Source organism: Macaca mulatta, chromosome 8, assembly GCF_049350105.2.
Source record: "Macaca mulatta isolate MMU2019108-1 chromosome 8, T2T-MMU8v2.0, whole genome shotgun sequence".
NCBI lineage: Eukaryota > Metazoa > Chordata > Mammalia > Primates > Cercopithecidae > Macaca > Macaca mulatta.
In genome coordinates, this window is record NC_133413.1 from 58,014,910 (window position 1) to 58,031,786 (window position 16,877).

The window sequence follows — 16,877 nt, forward strand, 5'->3', positions numbered from 1 at the left end:
TGAACATTTCTATGCAAAGAAACTAGAAAATGTAGAGGAAATGGATAAATTCCTGGATGCATACTCCCTCCCAGGACTGAACTAGGAAGAAATTGAATTCTTGAACAGACCAGTAGTGAGCTCCAAAATCGAGTCAGTAATAAATACCCTGCCAACCAAAAAAAGCCCAGGACCAGACAGATTTGCAGTTGAGTTCTACCAGATGTACAAAGAAGAGCTGGTATCATTCCTACTGAAACTATTCCAAAAAATTGAGGAGGAGAGATTCATCCCCATCTCATTCTATGAGGCCAGCATCATGCTAATATCAAAACCTGGCACAGACACAACAAAAAAGAAAACTTCAGGCCGATATTTTTGATGAACATCGATGCAAAAATCCTAAACAAAATACTACCAAACTGAATCCAGCAGTATATCAAAAAGCTTATCCACCATGATCAAGTTGGCTTTATTCCTGGGATGCGAGATTGGTTCAACATATGCAAATCAATAAATGTGATCCATCACATAAACAGAACTAAAGACAAAAAAACCACATGATTATCTCAATAGATGCAGAAAACGCTCTTGATAAAATTCAAAACCTTTTCATGTTAAAACTCTGAATTACACATTGAAGGAACATACCTCAAAGTAAGAAGAACCATCTGTAAAAACCCCACAGCCAACATCATACTGAATGGGCAAAAGTGGGAAGCATTCCCCTTGAAAACCAGCCCAAGACAAGGATGCCCTCTCTCACCACTCCTATTCAACATAGTATTGGAAGCCCTGGCCAGGGCAATCAGGCAAGAGAAATAAATAAAAGACATCCAAATAGGAATAGAGGAAATCAAATTATTCCTGTTTGCAGAAGACATGATCCTCTATCTAGAAAACCCCATAGTCTTGGCCGAAAAGCTCCTTAAGCTGATAAACAGCTTCAGCAAAGTCTCAGGATGCAAAATCAGTGTGCAAATTCACTAGCATTTCTGTACACCAACAACCATCAAGCTGAGAGCCAAATCAGGAATGCAAATCCCAATCACACTTACCACAAAAAGAATAAAATACCTAGGAATAGAACTGACCAAGTAGGTGAAAGATCTCTAGATGAGTACTACAAAACACTGCTCAAAGAAATCAGAGATGACACAAATAAATGGAAAAATATTCCATGCTCATGAATAGGAAGAATCAATAGCATTAACATGACCATACTGCCAAAAGTAATTTACAGATTTCAATGCTATTCCTATCAAACTACCAATGACATTTTTCACTTAACTAATAAAAACTATTTTCAAATTCACATGTATCCAGAAATGAGCCCAAATAGCCAAGGCAGTCCTGTGCAAAAAGAACAAAGCTGGAGGTATCATGCTACCTGACTTCAATCTATACAAAAGGGCTGCAGTAACAAAAACAGCATAGTACTGGTACAAAAGCAGACACACAGACCAGTGGAACAGAATAAACAACCCAAAAATAAGGCCGCACACCCACAATCATCTAATCCTTGACAGTGCTGACAAAAACAGGCAATGGGAAAAGGACTCCATTCAATAAATGGTGTTGGGATAGCTGGCTAACCACATGTGGAAGATTGAGCCTTGGACCCTTTCCTTACACCATATATAAAAATCAACTCAAAATGGATCAAAAACTTAAATGTAAAACTTAAAATTATAAAAACCCTGCAAGACAACCCAGGCAGCACCGCTCTAGACATAAGATTTAGGCAAAGATTTCATTCTGAAGACACCAGTAACAATTGCAACAAAAGGAAAAAATTGACATATGGGATCTAATTAAATGAAAGAGCTTCTGCACGGCAAAAGAAACTATCAACAGAGACAACTATCAACAGCCTACAGAAAGGGAGAAAAATTTTGCAGACTACACATCTGACAAAGGTCTAATATCCATCATTTATAAGGAACTTAAACATATTTGCAAGGAAAAAAAAAAGCCTCTTTTAAAAAGTAAGCAAATGACATGAACAGACACTTTTCAAAAGAAGACATTCATATGGCCAACAAGCATATGACAAAAAGCTAAACATCACTTATAATTAGAGAAATGCACGTCAGAACCACAATGAGATACCGTCTTACACCAGTTAGAGTGGCTATTATTAAAAAGTCAAAAAATAACAAATGCTGGCAAGGTTGTGGAGAAAAAGGAACATTTGTACACTGTTGGTGGAAGTGTAAATTCCTTCAACCATTGTGGAAAACAATATTGCCATTCCTGTGGAAAGCAGCATTGCCATTCCTCAAAGAGCTAAAATCAGAACTCTAATTTGACTCAGAAATCCCATTACTGGGTATATATACCCAAAGGAATATAAATCATTCTACCATAAAGACACAGGCAAGCATGTTTGTTGTAGCACTGTTGACAATAGCGAAAAAATGGGATCAACCTAAATGCCCATCAACGGTAGACTGAACAAAGAAAATGTGCTATGTATATACTACAGAATACCATGCAACCATTAAAAAAAAAATTAGGTCATGATTTTACAGAAACATGGATGGAGCTAGAGACTATTATCCTAAGCAAACTAATGCGTGAACAGGAAACCAAATACCACATGTTCTCACTTATAAGTGGGCACTAAATTATAAGAACACCTTGACACATAGAGAGGAACAACAGACATGGTGGCCTACCAGAGGGTGGGTGGAAGGAGGAAGAGGATCAGGAAAAATAACTAATGAGTAGTAGGCTTAATACCTGGGTGATGAAATAATCTGTACAACAAATTTCTATTATATGTTACCTATAAAACAAACCTGTACATGTACCCCTGAACTTAAAAGGTAAAGAAGAAAACTACAAAACATTGCTGAAAGAAATTAAGGAAGACATAAATAAATATAAGGGCATCCCATGTTCATGAATTTCAGGCTTTAATATTGTTAAGGTGCCAGTATCCTAGCAAGCAATCTACAGGTTCAATGCAATCCCTATCAAAATTCCAACAGCATTTTTGTAGAAAATCTATTCGAATATTCCTATGGACTATCAGCAGACCTCAAGTAGCCAAAATAATTTTGAAAATGAAGAACAAATATGTAGGACTCACAATTCCTGATTTCAAATCTTAATATAAATCTACAGCAATTAAAACACTAGGGTGCTTGCCAGGCACAGTGGCTCACGCCTGTAATCCCAGCACTTTGGGAGGCCGAGATGGGCGGATCATGAGGTCAGGAGATCGAGACCATCCTGGCTAAGACGGTGAAACCCCATCTCTACTAAAAATACAAAAAAATATTTTGCCAGGTGTGGTGGCGGTCGCCTGTAGTCCCAGCTACTCGGGAGACTGAGGCAGGAGAATGGTGTGAACCTGGGAGGCAGAGCTTGCAGTGAGCTGAGATGGTGCCACTGCACTCCAGCCTGGGTGACAGAGCAAGACTCTGTCTCAACAACAACAACGGAACACTAGGGTAATAGTATAAGGAGAGAGATAGAGATCAATGGCATAGAATTAGACGGCCCACAAATAAGAACTCTTACATATATGGTGAAGTGAGTTTCGTTTTTGTTTCTTGCTTTTGTTTTTGTTTTTTGTTTTTTGTTTTTAGATGGAATCTTGCTCTGCCGTCCAAGCTGGAGTGCAGAGACACAATCTCAGCTCACTGCAACCTCTGCCTCCCAGATTTAAGCAGTTTTCCTGCCTCAGCCTCCCAAGTAGCTGGGATTACAGGCACCCACCACCACGCTTGGCTAATTTTTGTATTTTTATAGAGACAGGGTTTTACCATGTTGCCCAGGCTCGAACTCCTGACCTCAGGTAATCTGTTCACCTCAGCCTCCCAAACTGCTGGTCAGTTCCGAGCTACCACGCCTGACCATGAAGTGAGTTTTGACAAGGGCACTATGATCATTCAATATGAAGAACAGTCTTTTTCAACAAATGGGAAAGTTGGAAATCCCTGTGCAAATTAATGACATTGAACCCTTGTTTTACACCATATACAAAAATCAACTTAAAATAGGTTAAAGACTGAAACTCTTAAGAGCCAAAACTATAAAACAATTAGATGAAAATATAGGGGAATGTCTTGATGACACTGGATTTGGCAGTGATTTGTTGGATATGACACCAAAAGCACAGGCAACAAAGGAGAAAAATAGATAAGTTGAACTTTATCAAAATTTGAAAGTTTCCTGCATCAAAAAACACTCTCAGAAGAGTGAAAAGTCAACCCATACAGTGTGAAAAGATTTTCAAATTGTGTATCTGCTAATGGATTACTATCCAGAATATATAGGGAACTCTGATAGTTCAATGTCAAAAAAAAAAAAAAAAAAAAAAAAAGCCCAGTTCAAAAACAAGCAAAGGATTATAATGGACATTTATCCAAAAAAGATACACTAATTGCCAGTAAACACATGAAAAACACTCCACATCGTTAGTCATTAGGGTAATGCAAATCAAAGCCACAATGAGATACCACTTTTTGATCAAAGACCACTGAGAATAAAAATTGTTGGCAAAGATGCAGAGAAATTGGAATGCTTTTGCACTTCTGCTGGAAATATAAGAAGGCACAATTACTAAGGAAAACAGTTCAGGAAATGAAAGTGTTCTGGAAATAGATAATGTTGAAGGTTATATATAATATCATGTATATACTTAATGCCTCAGAATAGTCCACTTAAAATGGTCAAAATGATGATATGTTTTATGACAATAAAAATGGATATAAAAAGAGAAGGGAGCAATTAAAAGTTATTATTGGCTACTTCTTCTCTGGTGTTTGTTTCAGTTCATAAATTAGTTTTGTAACCCAAATTCATACTTGTGTAGTACATTTACAATAAAATATTTAGTAAAACTAAATAGTTTACAATAAAATATTTAGTAAAACTTAGTTCTCATATTAGGAATGGGTATATTGAATTAAGGGCAATAATTCCTTTATTGTAATGTCTGTGAGTGCACAAGGTTCCAAAATGCCAGTTATGCTCCAACTGATTAATTATTAGACTTATAAATAGTATAAGAGTGGTGATTGCAAACTTTTACATTCATGTTCACTGTATGCCAGTACAGTGCCCAATTCCTGAATCTCCTTTAACCTTGCAGCAACCCTCAGAGTTATTCCGTATCTTCCCCCATTTTCTATATAGTCTCCCTGAAAGTAGTAAATGCTGCACAGGAAGGCTGCAGTCAAGGCCTTGCCGTATTGAACAAAGCTGCAGCTTGTTGCAGACATCCGTGTACAAGTCTGCTGCTCTGGGGCTAACCCCTCCTTCACATTCTGTCCTAGGAGAGATTGGGATGATGACTGTCTCCCTGCAAGGTCTGATCATGTAACTCAAGAAGGCTTGGTGGAGAGCTTGTGTCTGATTGACCTGAAGGGTGGACACTCTGTTGAGAGATGACCAACATTCCAGGAGAGTGTTCTGGGTTCAGGGGCCAGTGGGGCCCAGGAGAAATTCTTCAGATTATTGTAACATAATTTTGCAGAGTATTGCAGGTGTTCAAGGATCAAGTAAAACACTGCTGATATCACACATGCAGTGTAAACTAAGTGAAGTCGTAGAGGTGAAATGTGCTATTTTGTTTCTGAAAGAATGTGAGTTATTGAGAGGATACTGTACTTTTTCTCCTAGAGCACAGTTTATTTACTTTAGAGAATCTAGACATCACTGACCTCAAAATAAGTAATTTTGATGCAACAACCCAAGTAATTACTTGTCAGAGGTATAAGATAGTTTTGATACAGCTTTGAAGCCCTAGTAAGAACTTTACAGTTAGAGCAATAAACTTATGGTTAAATATTAAACATTATTGAATGAATAGAATGCTTCATATCTAATGCAGCCTCTCAGTGGGTCCATTTGTATTCTTTATCACAAAGGTAAAGACTGGAAAAGCAAACAGTTTCACTGCTTAAGAAAATCTTTCCTTTCTGGCGGTGGTCTTCTGGGGGTTGGGTGTTAACCAGCACACCCCTGAGTTACTGGCCTCAGTACAACCTGCGATTGCCTGGATGGCCAGGCTGTGCCAGCCCCTGCACTCTCTCCAGGGCTGCCATCTGGAAGAACACACCACTTAGCACACTCGTGCTTTTGGACACATAACACACCCATCAGGTTAATTATATATATGAACAAAATATTTTATAATTTAATACAGATTTATTCTATCTTACAAGGTCTTGGAAGCAAGCATATTCTCTGTCTTCCGTGAGTTCACAGCGTAGAAGCATAATACGCTACACCCACACATGTCCCAGCTAGAATGAAGGTTTTCCTTACTTTTTCTAGCTTATTTTCTTTTTTCAACATAATCTATAAGCTAAAGGCAAAGGATTAGGATAGAGGTGGCCTTTGACTTGGCTTGTTCTCAAAATGATAAGGGCTTATTATGACCACCTAGGGTTCCCATCGTGTCTCCTTGCTTTGTGGGCTCTGTTAATTCTTCCTGGAGTAGCCGTTCCCACCACTGGTCTGCCTGAAAAGCTCATAATTCTTCTGCTCCTTTTCTTTGTACCTTCACTGCCATCGTTTTCCCAACGCTGGACATACTTGGTCCCTCTGTTCTGCGTGGCACCATGGGCCTTCCACACGCATCTATTTTAGCACATTCAATAGGATCTGTGGTTGCATGTCTGCCTTTTTTCTACACTATGAGCTTCTGGAGTGAGGCAAGTATGATTTGTGGCTTAAGTGGAAATTTTGGCTTTGCAAGACCAGTGTAGCCGTATAGTCTTCATATTTTCTCACAGGATCTATAAATTAGATCCCAACTGATTTGTGAGAAACCCGGAGGAGAATGGGAATTCGTATGCTAGTATTTGCACCTATGAAAATACATGGTTCAGTGGATCTTCCTACCCCAGCTAAGACACAAATGGTTGGAAAGTTTTTATTCTCATCCACAACTTATAGGCCAGAGGGCTTACAGTAGGAGAGGTGGGTGGTGTTCACTCAACAGTAGTGCTCTCTTGCTAAATTAGTGCCAAGCAGACAAGGAGAACACGAGCAGGCATGATCGCTGGGCTTCCAGTTGTTCTCACGTGGGTGAGTTCTCTTTCCAACCTGTGTGGTCATGCTATCTAGAATCCCTTCAGCATTCCTTATTGAGTGAAAAAAAACTGACCAAAAGGAAAAATATCAAACCTGTCTGATGAATGATTGCTAAGTGGAGGTCCTTCTTTCTATATATTTGACCATGAATCCTCAGCATATTATGGAGTATAGTTCTCATAAAATAGGTCTTTTAATTCTGTGTAGAATACCCATGTGTATTCTGAAAATTCAGAAGTAGTATTTTGAAAATGAATGTCTTGTTTATTTTGGGCTTACCTAATAATTTTTCTCTATAAGTATGCCATCTTTAGCTCTTTGAGAGATACAATCTTGTGAGAATAATGCAAAGGGTAAGAATGTGGGAATGCCAGTGCCTATTATTCTAGCCCCAGTCACAACATCGCACTCTCAGGAGTAGTTCTGAGTGTTGGTTCTCTTTCTGGTGGCAGCTCTTTGCCTTTAGGAGATCTGTGAACTTATCAAGCTGCCGTCTGGCACATTTTCTCCTTCAGACAAGTCAGTAATATGAAAATGGAGTTCTCAATTTCTTCCCTTTTCAAAGTTGGCTTCAGAGATTTTTCGGTGTCAACAAGATGAAACACCTGTTTGATTTTATTCCAACATCTAGAATCCTAAGCTTTTTTAAAGAATTGATTTAAGAAATGAGAATTCAGTCCAACAGAGAATTTATTACCTGCCCTCTTTTGTAGAATGTCAGTAGAATTTGTTATTTTCATGTTACAGATAAGAGTACAGAGTTTTTAACTGTAGTTGATTTGCTGAAAGTAGTTACATCTGTGGCTAAGCCATAATTAACATTTAATTCTTTGGCTTTTAGGTCAGCTTGGGTTTTATCTATTGTCATTTTTCCCAGTAGTTTCAAAAAAACAAAGTTATGGAAAGCCAATTCTCTTATGTTGCTTTAAGCTCCTTTAGACCTCTGGTAAAGCAGCTTGATGTTCTGGAAGTGTTTCATAGGTTTTCTTCACCTACTAAGATGACAGGGGACAAATAAGAGAGTCTGTTGGGAGGCTGGGTGCGGTGGCTCACGCCTGTAATACCAGCACTTTGGGAGGCCGAGGCGGGCAGATCACGAGGTCAGGAGATCGAAAACCGTCCTGGCTAACACTGTGAAACCCCGTGTCTACTAAAAATACAAAAAATTAGTCGGGCGTGATGGCAGGCTCCTGTCGTCCCACCTACTCCGGAGGCTGAGGCAGGAGAATGGCGTGAACCCGGGAGGAAAAGCTTGCAGTGAGCCGAGATCACACCACTGCACTCCAACCTGGGTGACAGAGCGAGACTCTGTCTCCAAAAAAAAAGAGTGTGTGTTGGGAAAGGAAGCTTTTTATTTGTACCACTTGAAACAGCAATATTGTCCTCACATGCAGCTCAGAAGATAAATGTAGCTGAGTTCGTATACCTGCACTGGTCCCTTCTCTCCTGGATTAGCAGATCTGCTAGGAAAACAGGCTGGTAGCACACCCTGCCCTCAATTCACTGTTCTCCCAGGGCATGCTCTGGGCCCCTGCTGGGCCCAGAGCATGCTCGGATTAGAGTGTAGTCATGAAAGATAGCAAAGATGTCTGGTCTCAAACTTACTTTATTTTTAATTTCTTTCCTACCTTTCATGTAAAGAAACAGATATTGAGGAATAGTTGTGTGTCAGACCATTATTTTGTAATTAAAATAATCCGAAGATCATGCAGTGATCTTTAAAGCCATGCACTAATTTGAAGAATAATTTTTATTACAATTAAAACTGCAAGTAAAATATCACTTTGATAATCTTTAGGTAATTGGTAGCCTTGTATGTACCTAAGGATTTGAATGTAACTCTTTTCTGTGAAAGAATTATAATAAAAGGCTACGTGTTTCTCGCCTTTTGTATCACTCAGAGAATGCGGTGCTGACTTTACATTCAGTTTTAACTATGAAGAGGAGAGGAAATAATAAGTATATTGGTACCAGAGCCAAGAAGACACACATAAAATGGACCCAAAAGATAAGAAGTAAATGGTTAAGATTTCTTTATCTAAACCAATACACTATTTCCCCCCCTCCGCCCCGCCACTCTCCCCTTTTTGTAAAGCCAGTCAAATTTAGCAGTGGAAGAGTTGTGGGAGGTTTGATACAATATTATAACTGGAAAAAGAAAAGTCTATTTTTTAAGTTACTGATTTCATTTTAATAAAAGGCATAGCACTTAAGTGATAGCACTTGAGTTTGTGATTGAGATTGGACAGGCAATGAGCCACAAATTCCCTTTTCCGCAGCTGTGACACAGCGTTTACAGCTACTTCATTAGGGCGATTAGGAGATATGAAAATGCCATGTGAAAGCACCCAGCATGCGGCCAATAAACAGCAGCAGTTCAATAAATGATAGTCCAGATTGATTCAGTTAAGTTGCAAGACACAGTCGTGCCGTTGTGAGTCACACAGTTCCCCACAGGTAGCCTTCTGTTCCTCCTGAGACACACCTTGCCCCTTTCTCACCTCACCGCCTCCGAGACTCCCTCCACCCCTGCCCAGACCACCCCAACCTGGTCCTTCTGATTCTTTGCTGAACCAAGGTTGTATCTAGGTCACCAGTTCTCATTTATTTGCTTGTTTATTTTGCATCCTATCTTGTTTAAAAATTGATTTTAATTGGCTTAGAAAAATACCAGGATTCACAGAGTGCACAAATCTGTATGCAAGAGAAGCAGCAAGCTGTGTTAAAGTAGGAGACTCGGTCAACACCAAGGCTCAGGACTCTGCCCGGAAACAGATCTGTTAACAAGAAAAGCACAGCAATATCTGGTAGTGACACCTCAGAAAAATTTCCTTATAAGGAGGAAGCTGTAATACAGAAATAAAATAATACAGGAGGACAAATATAATATCCTGTTTAATTAGGATGATTTCTGTTAATATCTGTTGGTACAAGCTGCCAGAATAACAGCTCAGTGAGATTGTAGATTCTGTAGTATTTATTGGCCCTCTTATCATGGGAAAGTTTTAAGCATCTCTGAACATAGTTTCCTAATGAGTAAAATGGAGATTAAAAACACTTCAGGGGCTACGAAAAACTTAATGAAGCATAGTGTCTGGTACCAGAGTCTGTATATAGAAGATGCTCAATAATTTTTTCTTTTTTTTTTTTTTTTTGGAGACAGAGTCTCACTCTGTTGCCCAGGCTGGAGTGCAGTGGTGCTGTCTCAGCTCACTGCAACCTCTGCCTCCAGGGTCCAAGCAATTCTCCTTCCTCAGCCCCCCGAGTAGTTGGGATTACAGGTGCTTGGTGACCGTGCCAAGCTAATTTTTGTATTTTTAGTAGAGACGGAGTTTCACCATGTTGCCCAGGCTAGTCTCGAACTCCTGGCCTTAAGCGATCTGCCTGCTTCAGCCTCCCAAAGTGCTGGGATTACAGGCGTAAGCCACCGCGCCTGGCCAATGCTCAATTAATTTTAGCTATTTTATTGTTCATAGTAATTTGTAATATTTTATGTAGTAGAAGTAATTTTAGAAATTTAGTCCTGGAATATTCCTTAAGCTATCTAGAGGAGGGAATAAAAGAGCCAAACTTTTAAGCTGCTGCTCAATAAATGATGGCTTCTTGCAGATTGTCCCTCAGTAAGTATTAAAGTGGCAGTGAGTTTAAAGTTATACTGCTGGCATACTTTCATCCTTTGTTTCATGCAGTAAATATCTTTAGTGTAGAGTGCTGAGGATGCAGCCATTTCAGGGTCTTGGTGGAAATGACAGTCCTGTAAGTAGATAGTTGCCACGCAGGGTGCAGGGGGAGCCTGTCAGGGCTCAGAGGGGAGCATGGGGAGGCAGAGCCCTAGGGGAGGCGCCCCCAGGAAAGACAGCTGTGCTTAGCTGGGAAGGAGGAATTGTAGGGGCTGGCTGCAGGATTAGGGGCAGCAAGGGGTGGGATAACTCACCCAAGTGGAACATTTGAAGGGGAAGTGGTATGGTTGAAGCTAGAGTTGAAGGTTGAAGCTAGAGTGCTAGAAGCACCCAGGGCATGAAGGGCTGACACTTCATGTGAGGAAAAGATGCAGTATGGAAAGCACAAGGAGTACCAGAGGACGTGCATCAGGTCTGTGTTTTAGAAAACCAACAGAAATAATGTGAAGAATGAATTGAGGGTGGGCTGGGCTTCCAGCCTTGGCGACAAACACACCTCTGAGGAGGTTTGCCTCTGAGGAGGCAAAAGGCAGTGAGAGGAGGAGCAACTAGTGGGGTGGTGACAGCGTGGTGGGGAGCATTGACCAGCCACAAGAAGGGACAGGCTTCTGAGAGTGCCAAGGATGAGGATTGGGGTTGTGCGTGACAGTTTCATCTTGGAAGTTTTAGGCTGCCTTGACTGGGAGATGGTGGCACCTTCACAGAGATGGAAGAAGCAGGAAGGACAGACCTCGGTTATGTTTCATTTCTTGGTTGAGTGTAGATGAACTAACTGCTTTAAAAGTCAGCTGAGGTTGCAGAAAGTGAGGAGCCTAAGAGCAGCATGTGCTGGAACAAAGCACTGGGGAGCCCATGCTGCAGAGCCACATTCATCCTAGCAAGGACAGTTTGGGTTCATATGAACACATGGTCACTGTGGTTTAAGTCTTCAAGGTTCTCCTCCATCAAGTAGCAGCATTTCTCAGTGTTCACAGATACTCATCTGTTGATCAAAAAGGAGATCCCAGTAAAATGTTCATAAAGTGTAATTGCAGTGAGACATCAGGTGGACCTTCTTAAACTGGCTATAAAATGTGTAACTGAATGCTTTACCTACGATTATAGCTCTAAACCTGTTGAATATAGGGAAATGTTCACCACAGAACATAACTTTGATTTCTGAGGAATTAATTGGAAGCCGTGTTTAATTAGCAAAGGTGCTTACTCATCCAGGCCATTCTTAGCTTGTGGTAATAATACATGATTTGCTTTTGAGTCGTTTTTTTCCATTTGTTCTTTGTTTTGGTTAGGAAGATACTCATCTCATCCAAAAGTGGTATAAAGTCAGTGAAAAAAAAAATTTAAAGAAAGGGATGTGGGGCGGGGTGCGGTGACTCACGCCTGTAATTCCAACACTGAGAGACTGAGGCAGGCAGTTCACTTGGGGCCAGGAATTCCTGATCAGCCTGGCCAACATGGTAAAACCCTGTCTTTACTAAAAATACAGAAAATTAGCTCGGGTGGTGGTGGGCACCTGTAATCCCAGCTAGTCAGGAGGCTGAAGCAGGAGAATCACTTGAACCTGGGAGGCGGAGGATGGAGTGAGCCGAGATTGCGCCAGTGCACTGCAACCTGGGCAACAGAGTGAGACTCTCTGTCTAAATAAAAAGAAAGAAAGAAAAGGGATGTGGAGCACATTCTGTCTTACTTTGCTGGGAAGTATATTATAAGAGAAGGTTTCCCCTGCTCTGACTCCCATAGCGGGTGCAACTTCTGTCTCAAGGTTATAAACATAGCAGCATAGCCCACAGCTGAATTCCACTCCCCAAGTAAAGTGGGGCAGTCGGGGGAAATGCAGGGAGAGCTGTGCCTGATCCTGTGGCTGAGGTTCTCCTTCAAGTGGTAAAGCAGCCATGAGCAGGGGCTGGGGAGTGGCCTGAAGCCAGCCTGCTCTTTTCAGACCAGGAAGGGAGGGGCCCAGGGCAACTTGTCAGAAAGGACTTTGCTACACATTCTAGTGGAAAGTTCTTGTAGACTAATAGAACTGTAAGTTTGGGGAAGTAAGGCTTACCAGTTTTACAAAGCAGAATAGCTTGTGCTCAAGAACTGAACAGCAGCTAGGAACACTAACAGTTCGAGTCCAATAGTGTTGTGAGAACTACAATAGTTTCTTCAGTGTTGAGCTTTAAATGAATCACAGTAAAAAGATTGGACCACCAGCCAAAAAAGGTGAATTCATCTTATTTGAGGCTCAGGGTGAAAGAAAAAGTAATATAATATCTTGGAGAACTTCTTCCCCTATTTTACCAGTATTTTCCTGTTTAAAATCTACCTAATGAAGGAAAATGTATCCATCCAATACTCATGAGAGCCTGCCTGAGTTCGAGACCAGCCTGGCCACAGTTGAATACTGTGCTGCTGGGCACTGAAGATTTAGAGGTGAATATAAGGAAAAGACAAGATGGATTTAGTGTCTAAAGTAAAAGATTGGGAGGAAAGCAGTTAACCTGATTTAAAATGTTACCCTACAGTGTTCATGGAATTGTTTAAAAGCTATATCTTAGAAACAAACATGTTTGTCTCTTAGTGTGTGGGTTAAGTATTTGATTAGATGAGTATGTCCTAATTGAGTAATCCAGGAGGAAAGGTCCTAAATCCCTAAAAGTAATAGCATGTACTATTTTGTTAAAATGTAAGGCCCGTACTTGAAACTTTCCAGCTCTTCAAAAACGAGGAAATTCCAAGCATTCTGCACTAATAGATAGTGTTAGTGGGTAGTTGATGGATGACGTCAAATGTCAGCATGGTGAACAGCTTCGTTCATATAAACTCAAAGTGTACAATCTGGGATCAAGTGTTCTCGCTGTTCTCAGGGATCAGCGCAGTCTGTGTGCTCCCAATGTGGCCTGACTTGGATTTCAGAGTTTATATGAGGCACAGCTGAGAGTCTGGAAAAGGCACAGCATCTTCTCCTTCCTCTCCAGATGAGCCAAGTCAGCAAGAAGGGTCTCAGCATCTATTCCTGAGGCTCTATGAGAGGTTTCTTCATTCCTTTGTAATGATTAAACCCTTCATTGGGAATGGATTTGATTTGTCATTGTGCAAACTTCAGAGGCTTTAATAGTAATTTTACTAACCTTGCTGGACCTTATTGATAAAAGCAACCACTCTTTGTTATGAAAGCAAAAAGGGATATTGAAAAGTTAATTCAACATAATTGGCAAAGCCAGCTGCCATCATGATACTGTTGAATAGTGATGGTGGTAATGGCAGAAAAGGTGAAGGCTCTTTCTTGAAAGACAGCACAGAAATCACCACTCTAATGCTATCTTTGTGATATTACTGTTGAGTATATGTGAGGTGCTGCTGTCTTCTGACTGACTTCTTGGTCACTATCACAATGTTATGACTGCTATAAGGTGTAATGGTCTATTCTGGTCGTTACATTTCATTTAGGTTTCGTATTATATGAGAAAGATCTGGGAAAACAGGGATATAATTGGACATTTGTATGTATAACGGTAAGTGAAAAACTAAGAATTGTAATGCAGCTCTAGGTTCCAAGACTAATGGTTGGCCAGACGCATTGGCTCATGCCTGTAATCCCAGCACTTTGGGAGGCCAAGGTGGGCAGACCATTTGAGGCCAGGAGTTCGAGACCAGCCTGGCCAACATGGAGAAACTCCATCTCTACTATAAAAAGATAGAAAAATTAGTAAGGCATGGTGGCACATGCCTGTAATCCCAGCTGCTCTGGAGTCTGAGGCAGGAGAATCGCCTGAACCTGGGAGGCTCCATCAGGGCGCACCTGTTTTGCTTACCACTGTATTTCTGGCCTCCTCAGTGTTTGTTTTCAATGTGTATTTAATGACTATGGACAGAATGAATACAAAGAAACAAAAAAAACTTGGAGGTAGGAAAACAATTGTGGGAGATCAGCCCATGTGAGTGACCAGGCTGATTATATTATTGACAAAGTTGACTCTACATAATTGAGTTTTAAAAAAGACTAGAAAGGACTACTTGAAGTTGTTGAAGAGGAACTCTCTGGAGGTAGTAGAGTTCTTAGTCTCTGCTTTTTTTCCTTAAAATATTCAGCTACATTTTAGGTAAGATAGTGATCTGCCTTCAATTGCAAATAGATGATAATATCACTTTTAATGTAGACCAAAGCCAATATTTTTCATATATTGTTCTACTCAGAGTAAATAATAAATATTTTGGCATGGTTCTTCATGTCTTAGCATCTGTCAGTTTTCATGTGAGGACTCAGTTTACAGGTTATGTACAGCACATGTTAAGCGTGGTCAGCAGGTATTTGTACCTGAAGTACCTACTTCCCTTCTGTTGCTGATATTGTCATGAGCAGTTCCACCCTCAGTGTTTACCTCTGCTTTGAAATCTCTCAAACGCTTATTCATTTTAATTTTTTGTACCCTTTGGGACTCCTCAAACTCGTATACATCTTTCCATTTCTGGCCTAATCCCAGCACTTTGGGAGGCTGAGCCGAGCATGGTGGCGTGTGCCTATAGTCCCAGCTACTCAGGAGGCTGAGGTGGGAGGATCACTTGAACCCGGGAGCTGGAGGTTTCAGTGAGCTGAGATGTGCCACTGCATTCCAGCCTGGGCTACAGAGCGAGACCCTGTCTCAAAAAAAAAAAAAGTCTCATGACTTCGTCTTCTAGATGAGACCATCTCTAGCTGGTGCCTTTGCTTGCATTCTCATGTGCAGGGCCAGCAGACACGGATGGAGCAAATGTTCTCTGAGGCTGTAGGTGCCGGGGCACAGATCTTTTCCTCATTCTACCACCTAGTGAAGGGGAGAAATGACAAGCAAGGCAACTACAGGTGAAAAGTGTTTGGAGAGAGGTTTCTATAGGGCTCCTATCTACGCACTGAGCCCAGGCATAGACTTGAGAGATGCTTCCTGAAAAATAAAGAGAAGTTGGCAAGATATGAGGGAGGAGGGCGCAGCTCCTGATTCCTCTGACCTTCGTATTGTGGATTTGATACCCCTCCCCAGCTGAGTCCTCATGGGCAGCTGTGTTTTGTTTTGTTTTGTTTTTTTGAGATGGAGTCTCACACTGTCGCCCAGGCTGGAGTGCAGTGGCGTGATCTCGGCAGCTGTGTTTTTAAGAAGCGTTTCTGCTCCTTTCCTTACTCAATCCTGACCTGTAAAATTCCCACTTGCTGGCTGCCCCCTCCCCAAGGAAAGGCCCCTCCGCCCCTCCACAGTGGGTGGTGCACAGAGTCAGGGGACAGGTCTGGGCTTCCCTATTCTTGCTGACCCAGCTATAGAGACCCTGCTCTTTCCCATTCAGGGAGTCATAGCCACTTGACTTTGTGTGTGTGTGTGTGTGTGTGTGTGTCTTTTATGCTTGGGGTTGTCTTTTTAAAACTTTATTTTATTCTTGTATCTTGGCATATTTACTTATTTTAAAGTAAGCCTTGTTTGTTTTTGTCTGTTAAAAATCTTTACAGGCTATGTCATCCAGCTTATATCAACTTTTTTATTTCCTGCCAGTCAACAAGAGTTAGTAGAAAATGGCAGCCCAAGAGGTAAGATATGCAGTCTGTCCACACCCCAAACAGGGCAGGCTAAATGCCTTTCTTGGTTCTAATAAGCCCTGAAGAGATACTCCCTGTAGCACCAAATCATTTCCCTCTGCTGCCCCTTTGAGGTGAGTGTCATCCCAAAAGTAGTTAGTGTAGAGGAATGGATGGCCCATTTAGGATAGGTAGTTGCACAGATTATCTCTGAGGGAGGTGACTAAGAAGCTGAACTCCAAAGATAAGACAAAGGAATTGATGAACAGTGTCATTGTCTTAACTCTGGGATAGGGATTCTGTGAAGGTTAGTGTATGCTCTTTTTTCTAGGAAGAGGATCCCTTTATATTTGATTGTCACAGGGATCTGTGGCCCAGAGTAAAATCAGCAGTCCCAGCTGTATAGACTTTGAGGTTCATTATGGTTGTGATCTGAAAACCTTGGTCACCTCTGTGGTATGTGTCACTGGATTCTAGCTACTTCAGTCAAGTGACTCCTGTGCGTTCTTAGAAGCGAGTATGAGAGAGGATGGGGTGGAGTTCAAGTTTTACTAGAGAAGGCTCTCAAATTTTGATACCCAACTTGAAACCTGGAAAATTATCAAGTACAGCTTCATGTTAAAAAAAAAAAAAAA

The 16,877-nt window shown here is 41.0% G+C and overlaps 1 protein-coding gene across 47 annotated transcripts in view; it reads left to right on the top strand.

Annotated features, from left to right (window-relative positions):
- Nucleotides 1-16,877, top strand: part of SPIDR (scaffold protein involved in DNA repair) — a 481,215-nt gene that overhangs the window by 226,014 nt on the left and 238,324 nt on the right. For 19 of the 47 annotated variants that reach the window (XM_077943592.1, XM_077943599.1, XM_077943602.1 and 16 more), the window contains one exon: nt 16,177-16,254. The exons of the other annotated variants lie outside the window; for them this stretch is intronic. In XM_077943592.1, the coding sequence (XP_077799718.1) occupies nt 16,177-16,254 (78 nt within the window). The remainder of the gene's footprint in view (nt 1-16,176; nt 16,255-16,877) is intronic. 47 annotated transcript variants of the gene reach the window in all.